We start from the raw sequence: 20,084 nt of genomic DNA, 5'->3' as shown, positions 1-20,084 counted from the left end.
GCCAGGTGAAACTTCAGAACTTTGCGCATGTACTCCTTTACCTAGGCCACTGCAGATGAATTAGACCTTTACATTTGGCAGCGAAGATGCATCCGTGTTACTTGTGGTGTGCCACAGCAGTGGCAGGAATCCTAATACAACAGCGAAACATTGCGTATACATTACCATACATTTACTCATATGTGGGAGTATAACACCGTCCAAAGAATGTATATAAATGCTGCAATGTTATTTAAATTAATTTGGGCACGTGGCAAAGGGGGTAGTGTGCAGCCTGCAAGTCGGAAGGTTGCTCGTTCATATCCCGGCCAGGGCGGTTGACTCAGCTCTTCACCCCTCTGAGGGGAAGGGGGGTCGATGAAATTGTACCATATTTTGGAAAGGTCACGAGTGTTGGTCTTCAGGTGATGACTCACCCCGATCATAGGAATGTGGAATTTCCACCACTGGTTCAAGGCGGTAAACTGGAGATGAACACCACCCCTTCATTAGTTGAGTAGGGAAACAACTAAATGTATGCAATAAGAATTTCATATTGGAATTCAATAATCAAAGGTATTTTCCAATATGAATATAGAACTAGAAAATAACAACTTAATTTTGCTATGGTATCAATTTACTTTTGCTTGCAAAAATATTCAGAGAACAGTGGATTGTGAGTTTATTTCCTAATGGTCTTACGATTTGAATAACTAAGCATATAAAATGACTGAAAAACACTGCATGTACATAATGTACACAAATTTTATGCAGAGTTTGCAAAGGTACATGAACCACAACACATGTTAATGGGAGAATTTGCTTCTGAAGTTGTAAAATTGCAGGTGCTAAAGGCTGGACACAATTTGGAAAATGCACGGTAATGTCTACGCACATTAGCCGTGTATGACTAAGCAGGTGGATGGGAGGGACAGGCTGAACTAATATGAACCTTAGGGCATAGTACCCCGGCTCTTGCATAATGTCCGTGATGCAGTAATTTTTAGTCTGTTGATGGTCGGCAATGCGGCAATTGACTCATCTCGACGAGCCGTACTCACGATGCACCAGTATGGTGCATGCCGCGAGCGTTCAGGGTTTCAGCGCAATCGTCCTCGCAAGGTTTCGACATCGCGGAGTGTGGCACCGATTTCGGAATGATTGGTACCCCAGTCGCGGAGTTAAGTACGCCCCTGGAAAAAATAGTGGCCCAAAAATGAAATATTTAATTGCCTCGGCCATTTTGTATTATTCGGTACCCCGGGGTACCACCATAAGGATCATTTGCCCCAGGATTATTTCTTCACTCTGCAGGCGTGGAGGTTTGGGAGGCAGGGGAGGAGCTGTAAAGACCTTGGCTTGACAGGGGATGAGGATTTAAAGTTTTCGTGACTGCAGTAATTCATATTCTTAGCTCTTTCGGTAAAGTCACGCTGAAGGGAAACAATAAAATAATAAAAAATATATAAAACAATACAAATTCTCACGACGTTTCGACCATAACACAAACGGTCGTCACCTGATGACGTCACCTGATGACGACCGTTTGTGTTATGGTCGAAACGTGAGAATTTTTATTATATATTTTTTATTATTTTATTGTTTCCCTTCAGCGTGACTTTACCGAAAGAGCTAAGAATAGGGGATGAGGAGTTGTTGTGAGGGCAAGACGAGAGGGGGAAGGATGAGGTAGGCCATAGTGTTGGCTGGAGGGCAGAACAACAGCAGGAAGAGAGATGAATCTGCAGGACGATCAGTCTCACGCATAGGGCTTTATAAACCTCAGGTGTTGTCTGTGGTGGGTTTCCGCAGAGCATGTCGATGTGCTGCGCACATATCTGTGCTCGGAGGTTCAGTTTAGCAAAGCGATGCGCAGACCATTTAAGTAATAACCTAATAGTGCAGTGTAAGCTGGGCGTATGTCTTGAAATTCAGAATGCATGTACGTGATGAATTTCGTCAAAAATACAACGCTTTGTGTTCATATGCGAATCCAAATGCTACAGATTCACGCGTGAGAGGTTTTATGTTAAGTTCAAACATATAGAAATAGATATGCAGAATGTACACGAATAGAACATTGTATTATAATAATAAAAACATTGATGTATTATGTTTACGAGTTACACTTATTATCTAATTTATGAGCTGTATAGTTAATTTCCATAATGAACAAGATCCTGATATGTAATATTCATGTAAAACTGACATGTTCACGGCACGCGAAGACTTAGGAGTAGGCTGTGTGCTTGCATCGTGATAGGTCTGCATCATTTGTAAAGTTTGCCATGATTAACAATGTGTTCTATTTCATTCTGAAAATTAGTTAAACGAGTGACATAGATCGGCTACAATATAAATATCACCTTCTCACAGTAAACTATTGCAGACGTCACAGTAGACTGTCACAGGTGACATCCCTTCCAACGAAAACTATAATTCAAGCTTTCCGGTGTAGACTTTGATTTAGACTGTCACCAAATGTTATTCTGTAGGCCACGTGGGTAAACGAATATGAGATTTTTACAAGCCGAGTACATGTTTAGTGATACGTGTGTATATATTTTGTTGTTGTTATACATGAAAACTGAGCAGCCATGCTGAAATCATGAATTAACTGTGTGGGTCTGTTGACCCAGAAGAGTGGGAGGGGGAGGGTGTGTGGATTGTGGGTGGTGGGGGGAATGTAGTGCTGGTTTAATAACAGTGGCGCAGCGCTTAGCATCAACAATGCAGCATTCGACTGCTTGAGCGGGAATATTTAATGCATTTTCACACGTGCCCTGCCACAAGCTAATTTATTGCCAGGGTTTAATCACCGGGGAAGTCTCATTTGTTGCCGACAATGTCAGGATGTTTATCCCAGAGCTCTGATTTACTCTACCGTGGAGCAGGACATCCCTCCCATCGCCAGGATTCTTAATGTACCAGTATATTAACCCTGCCACTCTCAATTTGTCTTCACTGTTTTGACACTGGACGAATTTTTATTGAGCTTTCACTGAAACGGTGTGATACCTCACCATAATATTTTGTCAGGCCGTTTTTTATTTTTTATAAATCTGCATAAAAAGAACGAAAGTTGAAAAAGGTACCTGTATATATGTTTGGAATGTGTGGTACTCTTACAGATTGCATCAATATACACAGCTAATTGTTTTGCATAGCAATAGGTTGAGGAGGTATGTTGCTGGTGTCTATCGCTTTGTAAACAATATATAATATTACGTGGGACAGCATTTGTAAGTTATTTTGCATGAAAGAAAAAGAACCACCTTTACCAAGCCGGATTTTTATTTATTAATGCCTTTCTGCTAAATCCATCCAAATCCAATAAGGATGTTTAAATTTTATTCAAACACATGGATCATGGAACAAGGGCAAATTAGAGGCATCATAATGAATGTTTCCGAAAAGGAAGTGGGGCTTGGGATGGCTACATCCCTCGAAGGGATGATGGCCAGTGTTGGAAGACTGGTGACCAAATGGCAGCCACAGGAGTGAACATGCCTGAGAGGACGATGATCACAGAGATGGAGCAATGACATCAGTTTATGTCCAGAATTGAAATCGATTAAGGCATTAGCATTAACCCTTTCTTAGTCACCCGTTCCTATTGATTGAGCCCATGATTTGTCACGTCCTGATGATGAGTTATCAGAGCATTATCGAGTACACGTGTGAAAGAGGATAGCCCTGCTGCAGCTACGTGCATTTAACATTTCACATTTCACCCAACTTTGGAAAATTACTCACGATCGCTCAATGTTTCTAGGGGAGAGGAGACAGAGCCGAATTTAAAACTAGATTAACAAAAGCTCCTTTATGTTAAGTCTACTTAACTCTATACTGTATTTATATTTAATGCACTTTATTCTTACAGCCACTTACGTTATTGTAAAGAAGTTTATAAAATAAATTAAGTGGACACATTCTTTAAATGTGCAGCTGGAATGTAATTTGGCTTGAATAAAAAGAAAAATATAAATGCACTTCTGGGAGACTTCAAGAGCAATAGCTAATTATAAGTGATAAATTAACTCAGAGAATAGAAGTTAAACTTTGTAACTTTGATTGGTGCGATCGGAAATGGTGATTGATAGCTATGAATACAGTATAATGAAGCCTATGAAGTGTTTAATACGTGTTTTTATCAATTTATTTATACTGCCTGAGTGATTGCATCCAATACATATGTTTATATTGATATAAAATTGCAGGCTTTCATGTGGGAACTTTTACAATTTGTTTACGTGAGTTAGATATTCAAGACAGCCTATAGGCTCCTTATTGCCATGCCAGGGAAATATCACCATTGTCTCCAAATGAAAACAACAACCTTTTTCACTGCGTAATTTAAGCAATACAGTAAAACCTTGGATTGCGAGCATAATTCGTTCCGGAAACGTATTTGTAATCCAAAGCACTCGTATATCAAAGCACTCGTTAATCGTTTGTGATCACGTGACGTACGGCAGACAAAGCGTATATACGTACTACTCGTATTGCAAGACCTCGCTCGTTTATCAAATTAATATTTATTAAAAAAATTTGCTCGTCTTGCAAAACACTCGCAGACCAAGTTACTCGCAACCCAAGGTTTTACTGTAGTTGGAAGTGAATCTCACAATGTGGTAGGTGTGTGAGACCACGTTTTATAACTTTATTGATAGCACGCACACATTTGGGTGTGCGTCTTACTTTCCGGAGTGTCTTATTATCTGGAGATTAAGGTGCATCCGTCTGTCTGAGGACCCATCACATGGCAACTTAAAAATGACAGATCAAAACCAATCGCTATTCAACTTAACACAGCTTACCAATAAATTGCCCAGATCTGTGTACATTTTGGGAACGTTTAGCAACCGAATACTTAAAAAAACAGGTATTGTTGTATGCCGGTGTGATTAGTGCAAATCCGTAGCAATACGAGGAGGATTATAATAACGTGTGTGGGTTTGCGCGTTTCGGAGCACGTAAGTTTTCTTCACTCAAACCCCCCCCCCCTGACAAAACGGAGGTTCTCTTAATGGACCGTGATACCAGATGCTCAGTTCTCATGCCTATTAAATGGTATAATTACATTTCAATTTACCATCTATCCTCGATTTCATTTGTGCCTGCGTAGTTTTTGTCTCGGGTATTTCAAATGATTTTTTTGGCAATTATTATTGACTGTATTGTCGTAAAGTTAACTGCTGCAAATAGATTTCATTTCTTGGATAGGGATAGTATGATTACATATCATTTTTTATGTTGGTAAATGTTCGAAATTCGCTTTCTGGATACATTTAAAAAAACATTATTTTGGCGCCCTCTGGTCTCACACCGTTTGAGACGAGGCTCAAAAGAAAGCTGTCTCTGGTGTGGAGAAATCAGTTTCAAAGACAATGCATTTATTATCAGAGTGTGTTTTTTTTGTTTGCATTCTGACCACAAGTATTGTGGTTACTGCAGACATGATTCATTGTAAAACGGTTTCAGTTTTGTTGCCAGAAAAAAGGGGAAAAAAACCTATTCTCATTATTTTAGTGTTTGGCAATATTGTATGTAAATAAATAAATCGCATTTTGGCTGAAATATCTTTAAAGATGTTTTATGTTAATCGACTGATTTTATATGTGTAGTCTATATAGTTACGCGTGATTTATATTGCTTTTGAGAATCTATACCATGTACATTTTTTCACAAGTGGTGTTTTTATTTTCATGAAACATGACAAGGCATGACACGTTATCAGATGGATTTCTAATTTTATTACAGCAGAGGGTATCCAACAGTGCCTTTATGGTGTAGAATAACCCACCATACACCCACCGGTGCCAACAGCACCACTGGCACAACTTAGCGCTCACTGACTTGTGTGGGAAGTAGATAAGACACGCTCACCATTCGTTATTGCACACTTTAAATACCCGAATGTTTATGTAAATGTAACGGTGGAAATCTGCGATTGCTCGCTCATGCCAGTGCTGACGGAGGGCACGAGAGAGCTCCTCCAGAGGGTGTTTGGCCTACTCTTCCACGCTGGTCAGACATCTTGGACCGAGGTGGGAGTGCCCACGCTTTACCCCACCACACGTGACCTGCCGATCGGTACACGTGACCTGGCGATCGACTAATTGTGGTGTTAGCCATTTATACTGATGGGTGTACAGGAGATTTGAGAAACATTCCCCATTGTTTCAACTGCCGCGCCAGGAGGCAAGTCCAATGTGCTAACCATTACACCATGGCTGCATGCATGTACATCAATAATATCTTTATCAGGGTGGAGGGGTGGTGCAACTTGATAGTACACTGTGCTATGAAACGGTGAACTATATTAATAATTCTAATAATTGACTTTTTTTATCCAGAAAAACCACACTGGGTCGTCGGACTCATTTTTAGAAGGGTCCTGCATTGGGTTTTTATTTTCAGATAGTTTCAGCCAAGTAATGAGTGTGACCTGCTGTTCTCATACATGGCTCACAGTCGTGAGTGATATCTGATCCTTTCCTGGGTGGTCTCATCCCCTTGACCGCTGATCAGCATTGTATGATCAAATAACCCCCATGACCGACACTGCATAAGAGGCCTGTATCCAGCGATTCTATTTACAAAAGGCTTTAAATTATGATTAATTTGATATGTGTGTCATATTTATTGACTAATATGTTGTTTATTTATGCATATATTATCAACATTTATCTCGATATGATGTTAGTGTTTTTAAGTAGACTCAGTCTTGATAGATTTAGTTAAGCGATTATAAAATTGTAAAAACATTTACCTTTTAATGAAATTAAAATTAATACATACACAATATTCCTTTAATAAATAATGGTTGTTTTTTTACGTTGCAGATTCTTAACATGTGTGCTAAAAAAAATCTGAGATTAATGTAGTGTGATACAAGCACACAAAAAACCTCTCCATCTTCTTCACTTTGAAGAATGGACGATGGATAAAATGTTAGCCTTGTACCTCATATTATAAAAACACTGCATGGGAATCTTTAAAAAACATGTTCTCATGGATTGTTGTTGTTATTTGATACATAGAAGCACAGTGGCAGTGATTGTGCCCTAAAATGCCCGTTAATATGTTGTGGATATTGTTTAAGTGTTATACGTATGTTTGCGGTGGACAGAGCGGTAAAAAAATGTGTAATTCTGATTACTTGTAGCTATTACTAAGGCGGTTTGTGTACATTTTTAGGTAGCTAATTTCTACGTTTTTGCAATTTGAAGTTTTTGTACTTAGAATTTTTGATGTAGGTAGAGATTGTAATTGACAGTTTCAGGTCTATGTTTTTTATTATTACAAGCTTTGGTGTTATAAATTAGTTTTAACAAATTTGGCAAACAATATTTTGGGATTATGTTGAGATTGTATGCATGTATGCATGTAATTTAAATGAATGTTTTCTACAAACTGGTTATGATTGATACGTATTTGACCTAATGGAACTTTCTTGCCAATGTCATTGATAACATGCATGGAATGCCATGATTGATACAAAAGTGACTGATATAAAATTTCATTTTCACCATTTTAAATAGGTCACTTCTAAAATTACTCTGGCACCGAGTTAAACATTGTAGACATAGATAAAAACTCTCAATCTAAGAACATATTCGTAGCTTAACATAGTAATGATTGAGATCTGAGTGGAGGTGCCAGTATCTTGGAGAATGCTTTAAAATGTAATCCTGTGAATGAATTGACAACATTTTATTATACCAAAGGACCTTTTTAACTTAATGGAAGTTTCATCACCACTATCCAGGTGATTATTCTTGAGGGGATTCTCTCCATCCATCTCTTCCTCTCTGATTTGATAGTGGACAGTATGGGTTCGGTCAGAATGCAAATTGCGTGGGATAAAAAAAAAACATGGTTTGTGGGTTTAGGGTTAGCAAAAAGCTTTGCTTCCAACAGCTACTTATGCACAACGATCCCTATTATTTATGTTTTATTTCCCGCTGTGGTTCATAACCTGTGAGCCTTGCTCAAATGTGATTTGAAACTTAGGAAAGATATTCTAACTACTACACTGTATTGACAGTTGGCCGTTAAATATCCACAGGTGCAATTAAAAAGCTCTTATAATTGGAGGGGGATTGTGTTAACTATTTCCCACCAAAATTGGTTATAAATACCCTGAGTTTTTCAACCATTATTTGGGCGAATTTGTGAAACAATCGTGCACTTTGTGATACAGCATTAAAGGTGGCATTGATGTTAGATACATATACAAAACGTTTTCGGGAAGTCAATTTGAAATAATGTACAATATTCATATTATGGCCACCAATGTTATACCACATGTTTGTGGGAAAGGATTTTTATTTGGACACAGTTAATGTGTTGGAAGATGGGAGTACCCGTCACTCCCATGGCTATATTTCAACACTCCTTCAAGCTACCAAAAATCAAACATATAGTGTCTGTGTTGGATTTACTGTAGTTCAACCTGCACAACTTGTGTGCTCCAGCACACTCCTCTGTATGAAACATTTGTTTCAATACCATCCCCTTCGTCTAATCTGGATCGACTGAAAGGCAAACAACCTGGGCGACTGAAACGGATACGGTTCTTGGCCAATGTTTTATAACCAGCCCCATCGTTCTGTGCATGCTGAACAGAGCACTATAGTGGATTGCCTGGATTATGACCACGTTTATTTCAACCATACATTACACGATATAAAAAAAACCCTCAGATTGGCGGATCATGTATGACATGTGAGAGGCTGTCGTATTGGGATGACCTGATGTCTTTGTACCAACAAGTGCTCATTACTTAGCGTGCTCAGATGATTAATTATTTTAGCCACTACATTAATAAAGTCACCATCATTAGCAGGTTAAGAACGACCACCACTATTTGCAACATGTATCAGGTTTGCAGAGCAATTAACAAGCATCTCCCATATCCACTGAAAGAAAAAGATATATACATTTCATGCACTTGGGTCAATAATTTACATGGTAAAGATGTGTAGGGTCAATATTGGTTGCAATAAACAATCATATGCATCACATGGCAGCCATCTTTAAATACAAGATAACTGGTCATATTAAATAGTGATATTCAAGCTTCCCTGCCCCCATATATGTGGATAGGGTCATTGAAAGAAGCTCTCTCTGTCAATTAAAATGACAAGCTTTAGGTATATGGATTACGGATTTTGGCCATTTTAAATCCAAGATGGCTAACAATAGGACTATTGAGCTTGGCCCCCTTCCTGAAAATGTTTAATATAATTGATTCAGTATCTTATGAAATGTCATGTTTTATCATCTAAAGTGCACAATTGCTTCATATTATGTCACATCTGCGCACCACTTCTTCATAAATGATATGTCGTAATCCTAGGCTACAAAGTGATGTTTCCAGCCAGCGAAACCAACTGTGCATTGCAGCCAATTTGATTAGTGACATCCAACAAAGTTATGCATTTCTTTTCACAGAAAGGTATTGTTTCCTACTACCGTATGTAAAATGCATTGAGAGTGTTCATGGGAGATTTCAAGCTATCAAGGATATTGGTGACATTTCGCAGGCAAAAAAAAATATTTTCATTTTCTCACAGTATTTTTGTGTTTATAGCAAATGTTTCGTCATACCACATTTGTCCTCTACAATGTAGCCATTTGTCAATCCACTGCTGGATGCACACCATGTCAGTTATGGGGGTATTTTGTCCATACTTCACCATACTGGTCAGAACCCTCGCAGGGCAGACAGTGTACTTTTAATTGTGGACTTAATATGCAAATCACTGCAGTTATTGTGGTGGAAGAACAAAATGCAATGCAATTAAAGCTGAACCTTGCAGAAGGTTCATGTATGGTTGCAAAGCACATTCACTTATTACATTTAGTGGACATCTGAGGAGTGCACTAAATCAGCAGATGTATGTCACAGTTGAGACTGGCTTGGAATCACAATAGGTTTCCCGAAGATCTCGAGTACATAAACTGGACGTGTAGTTAACCAAAAGTTAATTCTTTCCTCCCCTGTCCAATAAACCCGTCATAATGAGATTGTCATTCGCTTGCAGTTATTTTTTTTTACACGCAGAATCTTATATTGTAAAAGTTATGTGTAGACATTTTTTATCGTCAATACTCACTAGAATATTATTTAACTTTTCCGTGTTTACATTATCAAGATTTAGCAATATAGTGTGCCCATACCATCTTAAATGAGTAATATGGTCAGCATTCACATGTATAACTCCCATCATCATCATCAGTCGCACCCTATCCACTACTGGATGAACCACTCTCTGATTATTCAACATTCATCGCCCGTCTCACGATGTAACGATCCACGCAACGCCTGTCAAATAGCTTCATCGCTCTATATCCACCACGGTCGTCCTTTCAGGCGTATCCTCTCCTTCACCTGTCATGCCATCATGAGTCTCGACCATCGGCCATGATTCTTTCCAGCGTCGTATCCTGCCCAGTGCTATTTTAAGTCAGCATGGTCATGTCTCTAACTTGTGTTTGTTCTCTGATCAATGTCTAACTTATATATATATGGTGAACTTCTTTCGCACCATACATAGCCCACCATGCTAATCGGAGGTGCGGTGTTGATGTTTGTACACCACTGCCCTTGATTGCTAATCTTATTGCGTTTTCGTTGTGTTCAACCCATACTGGGAGAGGAGACGAGTAAGCATTGAGATGACAAGGTAGGGGATGACGCATGGATTTGACGTGCGGAATGATTTTTCTTGAGCGCTAAATGCTGACAAATTTGTCAATTGGTTTATTTTCCCAGGTGATCTGTCGCCCTTGGTCGTGGTGTTCTCATGCAATGTGTACATTTATCTTAGAACCTAACAAGACTTGTTTTATGAGAATCAATCGTGTTGGGAATTGCTAAACAAATATTAGTTGATACACCACCGTGGTACCTACCACCATAAAGTTGTTTGCCGGCACTCTGTGCCGTGATTGATGCATTTGAGAAATGTACGCTCCATCTGATCTCGGTTTGACAGCATCAACTTATCAAGGCTCGACATGCTTTGTGCGGTGTTTCTGTGATTCATGTGCAGGAGACGTGTTGACAGATGGCATATAAACAGTGTTCTTTGCTGTGATATGCATTATATTCTTGGTTCTTTCGGTAAAGTCACCATGTAGAAGGGAAACAATAAAATAATAAAAAATATAAATCAATAAAATTATCACGACGTTTCGACTGCAACACAAGCAATCTTCATCAGGTGTGAAAACCACGTGACTTTACTGAAAGAACCAAGAATATGAATCCCTGCAGTCGCAAAAGCTTTAAATCAAAAGTGATACGCATTGTTCGTAATTTTTACGTGTAGTTCGTGCTTCCTGGAACAGATAGAATTGGAACTGTTTTTAATTGATAGCTATCGTTTATGTGGATGTACAGAGATCATCCTAAAACATTAATTTCCAAATACTGTCAAAGATTTCATGTAAGAATCGCTTTCAGTGCCATTCAGAACTGTAATCTATTGGTACTAAACTATTGTTAATTAAGGCAGAATATTGACTGAAGTTGCACCTTCTTTGAAATCCACATTTTATCCATTCTACCCTCGAGGGAAAATAATATACTTTGATGAATTATTTATATATCCTTTCAATCCAACGTGGCCCCCTGTTTCCCACAGTAGCATGAACACTATGGGCATGGCTGACATCTACTTATATAAATATATATCTGCAGTCTTGCATTACACTCGCAGTGTTAATTTCCAACGCTTTTGGGAATCGCATCTGAAAATGTGCTTTAACAGGATTTTCTCCACAGCCATACACAGAGCTGCTATTGAGAATACCTACAGTACTCTCCATCCCTGTCAATTTTTGTTTCAAATCTGGAAACGGATCACTGGGATCCTGTGCTTCTTTTAAATTCCAATAGATGACACGTATGGATGTGGTCGATGCAACAAAACAAGTACTGGGACTTTTGTGAACTTGAAAGAAAACAATAGAATACGATTGATGATTGTTGGCAAGCGGCTGTGGTCCTAGCCGTTAATTTACGCTCACCTTGAACTGCTCTAATTTTGTCTGCTGTTCATTATGTCTTGAGCAGTTAAGTTTTTCCCCCAAAATGTATTTTCACCCACCATTTCCTGCAAGATGTAGAAAAGGGATTGTACTTTCATGAACGTAATTTTTGTAGAAACAGATGCTTCTTCTTCTCCTTCTCATTCTTCTTCTTCTATTACGAACGTCATTTTTTTCTACAAAAATGACGTTAATGAAAGTGCAATCCCTTTTCTACATTTTGCAGAAAACGGTTGGTAAAAATACATTTTGGGGGAAAAACTTAACTGCTCAGGACATAATGAACAGCAGACACAATTAGAACAGATCACTTGTAAATGTTCTCAGTCCTCGCATAACAATCAGAATAGTCTTACAATCTTTATTCTCTCCAACGTTTCACTGTATGATTCAGTAAGGGACTGGGAGAGGTCACACTTATTTTTAGTTACTAGTTTGTTTGCCCGTCCTAGGACGGAAGCTGTAATATTTACGAAAAAATTGAGCAGAGTATAATTGTATCTTGCGAAAATTAAATGGCAGTGATTCTTGCACAAAACTATGTCATAAAACACCTCACTTAATGTCACTTTAGCACTGTATGTAACTGACCTTCAATTTGTTCAAATTCACTGTTCTGATACTTTATTCTCTTCTGCTTTCGGTCGCTAGGGTTGAAATGAATTTGAATTCGATCAAATATCTGGAAAATCACCGAGAAATGTCTATTTTACCATAATTGTGAAGAATAAATTAGACTTACCTTTTGTCTCAAGTGCTGAAGGAATAAATAAAGACACCAAATCCATTTCGATTTAAAGCTGTCCTCCAGACAGTCTCGTCCCTTCACCTGATGAAGGCCACTTGTGTTGTGGCCGAAACGTCGTGAGAATTTTATTGTTATTTTATTTGATTAATTTATTATTTTATTCTCATTCTACGTGACTTTACCGAAAGAACCAAAGAAGACACCAAATCCACTTTGTTGCTGCGTAGAATTATTTATTAGATTGACTTTCAATAAAGAAACGTCAAACTTAAAGCGAATTTGCAAAAAAAAATATTTCTGCTCGACCTTCTGCGTGAGTGTAAAAATCCACCCACTCATGAATATTCATGACGGGGTGGGGTGCGGCATGTGGAGAGACGTCACGCGCGTTACACACATACATTCTTGCCTCAATATAGTAGTAATACACTTTAGATACTGCACTGGGTTATGAATTTTCATCTTGAATATGCCAGCAGAGAAACTATCCCTCGGTGAGCATGATGACTAATACGGCCATGACAAAGGCCGCTTCTGTAGAGTTGCTGTAATGTGTGACAGTATTGAATTGTTTTGATTCCCGGCAGGCCTTCAAGATTGAGCCACATGACCCGGAAAGGCTTGACATGCTGCTCGCAGATTCCTTACGGGAAAACCTCCCTGCCTCCAACTTGCACCTTTTTGGAAATCACCAGCTCTCCAATACTAATAGTGAGTTGATACATGATGCATATACAGGGTGTTTCAAAATAGTGGACCCAATTTCAAAGCATTATATTTCACGATGGCAACATGTTACAATTGCACAAAAAGTTACAAACGGTTTAATGAGTTATCACGTTTTACTAACCGTTTTATAAATGCTCTATATGCCCTCCACCTGCTGTACGGGCAACATCGAGACGATAGTTGAATTCGTACCAAACGCCTCTCTTCTCACGTTTTCTTCTGAGGTGCGTGGTCGTCCCTGTGCTCTTCCCCTTACATAAACAGCCACGTTTCCTCAAATCGTCGGTACCAACGACGAATGCTCTTTGACACTGGCGGATCAATGCCAAAACGCCATTGAAACGCACGCTGCACCGCAATTACGGATACAGTCTTGCTGAACTGCTGGACGCAAAACGCCCATTGTGTTGCGGGTTCACCATCTTGCGAATGACTGAGGCTAGGGGCTGTTTGTGCGCTGGGAGAGGCATGTAGCGGTCATCATTTGAAACTCTATGCCCTGCCCTTTCAAGTGGTAAGAGTTTCATTCATGGACCGTTTGTGGTTGCAGAGATATAACGATTTCAAATCGGGTCCATCATTTTAAACACCCTGTATTTAACACGTCCATGTGCCATCCTATGAATATTGTTTGTGTAGTTTTAAGAAAGTTATTTTAGTGATAATTTTTTGACATTGTCAAGTATCATCAGTCTACATGTATTTAAGTGTAAAATTGTTCTTGTTCTAATGTGTTTGCTAAAATTAATTGGCTCGTTCAATGAATTAATATGGTATATGCATTCTTGTGTTGTTTTAGTTCATTATTCACTCAATAGTTAAATTTAACATATACGAGGAAATCATTTCTAAAAGTCGGATGGAAAAACTGACCTTGATAATAAAGAGCAACACACCAGTGTGCATGCACATTACCTGCTGTGACAAGTGGATCGTAAACATGGAAACCGAAAATAAAATAGAACAAAAGCCTAAACTTGCACAGAGACACGTGGAGGGAAGCGTTCTTAGATTTATACTTGGATCGCATGGTTGGCTACGTACGGTGCGAAAGAAGTTCACAACTTACATATAAAAGAAGACGTGGATCAGAGAAAAAACACAAGCTAGGGATATCGTCATGCCGAGTGTTAAAATATTACTGCGCGTGGGATTGGGCAGGACGCAACGCTGGAAGGAATCATGGCCGATGGTTGAGACGAACGATCCCATGACAGCTGAAGGAGAGAATATGCCTAAAGTCATTTGACAGGTGCTGCGTGGATCGTTACATCGTGGGACCGCCGAGGGATGGTGAATCCTTGGAGAGGGGTTCCTGCAGTAGTTGATAGTGTGACTTATGATGGGAGTTACACATGGGAATGCTGGCCATATGTTTAATTTAAGATGGTATGGACACACTATATTGCTAAATCTTGATAATGAAGACGTGAAAAAGTTTAATAATATTGCAGTGATTATGTGACGATCAAAAATGGCTACAAATAGATTTTCCAGTATGTGGTATGCGCATTGATAAATTCAATGCATATGTTTGAAAAGAGCTTTAAAGTTTGTGATTTATATTCCTATGCTACGCTAATGTACATCTCACCTGTATTTTATATATATATTTTATTTTACACAAAATTTAATGGAAAGCAGAGCTGTGGATTATTTATTTCTATGAGAATTTGTGATAAACTATTCAAGGCTCACGATAGGGTAACCTCAGGGTTAGGATGTGAACGGGAGCTGCCCTTGGCCTCATCACACGAGGTGTCACCGTGAGAGAGGAGAGACCCATTCTTTCCCATTTCCCCTCCACACTACCCCCACCGTTCCGCTGCATGCTTAAATAATAGACTGCGACATGCAATGGAATAACATCGACCGGATTACCGAAAGGTGGGCCCTATCGCAGCACTGGAACATCAAAGAAACTGACTTCATCCCCCCCTTGCCGCTCGCCGTCATACACGTTGCACAACACGCGACACGTGGATAGTTTTGACTTTAAAAAAGCGCCCAGTTTCTTCGCCGCAGGTGGCTCATATTTCAACGGACTGCAATTTGTACACAGATTTCAAATAATGTCTGTTCTTGCCACTGTGAAACACTAAAAGGAGTTAAAATTGGACAGTCTTCAGGGCAGCAAGCCTGAGCTTAGTGTGTTATAAGTGAATGCCACGTCAGCAAAAGTTTGAAACAACACAGTACAAAAAGTGGTCTAATTCATGAGATAGCAGATGCACACGGCAATAAATGAGATGCTTTTCATTGCCAGATTACTTGGTTTTGGCAGACTCCAGTTTGTGCCACATTTCTCATTTGAGAAACGGTGCCCTATAAAAAGTTATCTGCAAGATCCTTTTAGCTGTGTGCTTGGATTATCATGCTTAAGGTCTCAGAAGAAGTGCACTATGCAGTAACCTTTAAAATCCCATCTTCTTAAACATTGAGCAGGAGACTAGGCTTTGTTTATTTCAAAGGTGTGCTCTGCAATAGAGGTTAAACCTAAAGTGAAAACTCATCTTGCATTTATTACACATTTATATTTGCATACATTATAAACGCACTGGATACTTAGAGAGGGTTTTCAGAAATAATCAGTGTGATATGTAAACACAATCATATCCAAAGGGTTGGGTTATCTGTGTTGCTTCCGTAAGGAAGGTTTGTTCGAGACTTTGGCCAAATTAACTTGCTCCTGTCTCCTCCTCTAGCACGAAATGTGTGTCCTGTAGTGTACATGTACAGCCTTCCCTATGCCATGCAGGTGATGAGGGTTATTTAACTATACATCATACTGGTCAGAGGGGTTGGTGAAGTCCAGTAATATATTTTGTTTCACTTGACTGCCCACCACATAGCCCCACAGTCCAGTCACATCATGTTGTGCAGAGTAGTCACACGGCCAATCACTACCCACGCCCGCTCAACCTTGCTTAACTTCCGACATCCGTCAAGATCTGCACACACTCTGGTCATAGGCTATCCTGTGACGCTATGCACATTTATTCATATGGTGGTCACCGACACACTCCAGTTAAGTCAGGTACTCATGAGCTCTGTCCCTGTGCCAGGCACCCAGAAACGTACTATAATTTGAATCTTCCATTATTATTATTTCGTACGTATGTTGAACTTCTTTCGCACCGTGCGTAGCCAGCCCTGCAAATCGAGGTGCTGGAGAAGGATAACAAACTAAACACAAAAGCATTTCACAAGAAATTCGTTTTCAGTTTGGGTTTCAAAATGAATAGCTCCCAGTGGCTTCCTAATATCCGAAGGAAGAGCGTTCCAGACGGCCGCAGAAGCGCATCTGAAAGCGCGCGTGATGCGGCGACCGTCTTTGTATCTCAGGTAGAGCAGGGCTATCCGACAGATAAGCTGTGGTGCGTCCATGTAAACTGCTCGGTGGACAGACACAGGGAGATTTTTAAGAAACATACTCATTGTTTCAATTGCCTCGTCGGGAGAGTGAACTTACGACCTCTGTATTGCACCGTTGCACCATGGCAGCGGGAAGCCTTAATCACACTCACATTTGCCCTTCTCATACCTTGTAACAAAGTATGTTTAGTGACAAGCCTTCATTAAGCCTTCATTGTGTCAAAAGTTGTAACTTAGAATGATAACGGATAAAACCACATTGAGTGAACCGGCGAAGACCACTCAATTTACGGTCACATATCACGAAACGTTAAAGTACTCTATCGCTAAAAGCACACAGCTATGCCCTTAGCCATGGCAGTAAATTACGTCAAAGAGCCACATTGGGAGCCACCTGTGCCGTGTTCTGCCCCATGCAGCCCAGCGAGAGGAGGAACTGCCCACGCTGCTGCATTTTGCGGCCAAGCACGGCCTGCACAACCTGACAGCGCTGCTCTTCCAGTGCCCCGGGGCCGTGCAGGCGTACAGCGTGGCCAACCGCAGTGGCCTGTACCCCAACAACCTGGCCGAGCAGCATGGCTTCCAGGACCTGCGTAAATTCATGGACGACTACGTGGTGAGGCTCACCGGCCGGGCACAAGCGATCGAGGCGTGATCCGCGCAACGCCATACCGGGCTGAAGGCTTGAGTTGAACAGCTTTGTAATGCAACATTGGTTTAAATAGAGAAACGGACAGGACGTGGACGGAAACGTCGGACGTTGTGCCGGAGAACACGCGGTACTACCCGGAATTACATGGAAGGGCTGAACAGCACAACCGAGAAAAGCCACGTGGTAGTATGACTAAGTCAATCGGCCTATTGAATGTTCTGCCACTGGGTTGGGTGTAATTGATAGGGTAATTTACTTGCTTGCACATTTAGCCGCATAGAGCAGAAAAGCCCAAGTGGGGAAATTAAAAAATAAAATTGAATCGATTCTCATGGTTAAGCCCAAGATTATTAGGGATGTGTCTGCCCTCAGCATATTTAATATATGAATTAATCGCAGGCAACATTGCCTGAGGAGCAAGTGCTGTTAGTGAGCACCTGTTAAAGCCAGCCCGGCGCGTCAGGAGCCGGTGGGCAAAAGTCTCACGCCCAGTTGACTTTGCGTTCAAGTGATGTTGTTGATGGTGCATACCGAGTACTCATTTTAGGCTCAGTTAACCTAGGGATATTATCTAATAATTTTAGATGAATGGTAATTATTTTATCGTGGTGGAATATTTACGGTTTTAACAAATGAGCTTCTTTAAATAATGTACCAGGGTGAAGACTTAGATACTCAAGATCAAAATGCACAAGTCTCCCAGCAAATAATTTGCTCCAAATGAATTCATATTTTCATTAACAAGGCTGCTTTAATTGAATTTAAATAAGAGGAAATGTTATGCTTTATTTTGTAAAACATAAATATTTATACCTGATCTTAATAATTGCCTTCTGTTTGAAATGGTCAAATTATTTGTCATCATGCCTCATCATAGTCATTAGCCACGATCTATCCATTGGTGGATGAACGTGTTTCTCAGCCATCAATCTATCCAGCTCCTGCACACGAGCTGACTTCATTGCTCCATCTCCACAGTGGATGTAATTTCCGGCATGTTCAATCTTCTGGTTGTCTATCTGCCATTAGTCTTGACCCCCAAAACTCTCTTCAGGGTGCCTAAGAGGATTCAACCTAATAAGCATCTCAATGGGAACGTCTATTCAACTCGCATAAATGTGTAGTGGGTTCCAGGACACGGAGACGGCAGAATAGAAGCAGCACTATTTATTTAAACCTTAACAAGGGTTACACTAGAAGGGGTAGCGGCCCCTCCACCCGTATAACTCAGGAACACACCCCAGGCTCTCTGGCCTAAGCTCTAGGCTCCCAGTTCCTCCTGGTAGGGCTCTAAGGGAGGCTATCAGATCCGGCCCTGGTTAGGCACAGATCTCGGCACCCCGCCGACCAGACCGGCCCTTAGAAGGACTCTGACTCTGGGGCTCTGGGGCCGCACCACTGGCTTGCTGTGCCGGCCCTGAAAAGGGCAGCGGTCACAGGAGTTCCAGGGTCTCACCTAGCTGGCCTTCTTTCTTCACTGGTTGCTTCAGCCTCGGGCCCCACACTCTGCCCCGAGCTCCCTGGCTCCCCGCACTTTATACCCACTGGAGCCTTAGCGGACGTTGTTGTAGCCACCAAGGTGTGGGTGAACCACACCTTCCCGTGTCATGTGTTTATTCCCCATAGCACCCCTACATCACCCCCTCCCGTGTAACCCGCAGCCGTCCCGGCTGCAACAATACTCGAACAATAAACACAACAAACCCCCACCCGTGCGTGCCTCATAAGAACGAACACCCCAATAAATAACCCAACCCACCTATACAAAATTACACTATATACACATATACATTGTACCCGCCCCCCCCATCAACGCAGCAAGAAAACTTAACAGTGAACAACAAGAGTAACAAGAACCATTTTTACAACAAGCGGCGCATTTTGGCGCGAGTCCGATTTGCGGGTCCATCGTAGGGGGAGGGTCCGGTCGGCCCGGCAGTGGGCACCGGCTGTGCAGGTGCACCGTCTTCCGTCACCCCGGAAGGGCAAACTCCGTCCCCACCGGGTGGCGCAGGCGCGCTGGAAGCCGTCATTCTTGAGGCGCCTGAAGGTGGAACAGTTAGCGAAGCATCAAGGGCAGGTGACGAAGACGCCGTCCGGGAGTCAGCGGAGACATCACATGCTCGGCCTGTGTAATGTGGTGGAGGGACGCGCGGCGCCACAAACGGCTTCAGACGCGAGGGGTGTACGTACCAGCGGCGTTTCCCCCACTGGATACGAACGCACTGCGGCCGCATAACCTTCACAATAACCACAGGGCCCCTCCAAGGCCGCAACAATTTCGCCGAGGTCGCCAACGGCACCTGAGGGCAGTGCAGCCAGGCTTGATCGCCTGGCTTCCACGCATGTGTGCGTGATTGGCGCGATCGCAACCTCTCGTTGGCCTTCTGCCGAGAGGAAGAGTTTTGGGCCGCTGCCTCCCGCGCCTCGGTCAACCTCAGGATATTAAATTTAACGTGGTCGGCCAATTTCGATTTTCTGCTGGTTTCCGAGACGCGGAGCTGATTCGCAATTGGTGGGTCAACGTCGCGACCG

General features: G+C 41.3%; 1 protein-coding gene across 4 annotated transcripts in view; it reads left to right on the top strand.

Annotated features, from left to right (window-relative positions):
• LOC103091780 (phosphoinositide 3-kinase adapter protein 1) overlaps window positions 1-20,084 on the top strand; it is a 199,600-nt gene that overhangs the window by 70,452 nt on the left and 109,064 nt on the right. For all 4 annotated transcript variants that reach the window (XM_032949831.2, XM_032949833.2, XM_032949832.2 and 1 more), the window contains 2 exons: window positions 13,381-13,504; window positions 17,317-17,513. In XM_032949831.2, the coding sequence (XP_032805722.2) occupies window positions 13,381-13,504; window positions 17,317-17,513 (321 nt within the window). The remainder of the gene's footprint in view (window positions 1-13,380; window positions 13,505-17,316; window positions 17,514-20,084) is intronic.

Source organism: Petromyzon marinus, chromosome 8 (genome assembly GCF_048934315.1).
Source record: "Petromyzon marinus isolate PM22_M1 ecotype Great Lakes invasive population chromosome 8, UKy_Petmar_22M1.pri1.0, whole genome shotgun sequence".
Taxonomy (NCBI): domain Eukaryota; kingdom Metazoa; phylum Chordata; class Hyperoartia; order Petromyzontiformes; family Petromyzontidae; genus Petromyzon; species Petromyzon marinus.
Note: the sequence above shows the minus strand (reverse complement) of the source record. Positions and strands in the feature narration are given on the sequence as shown.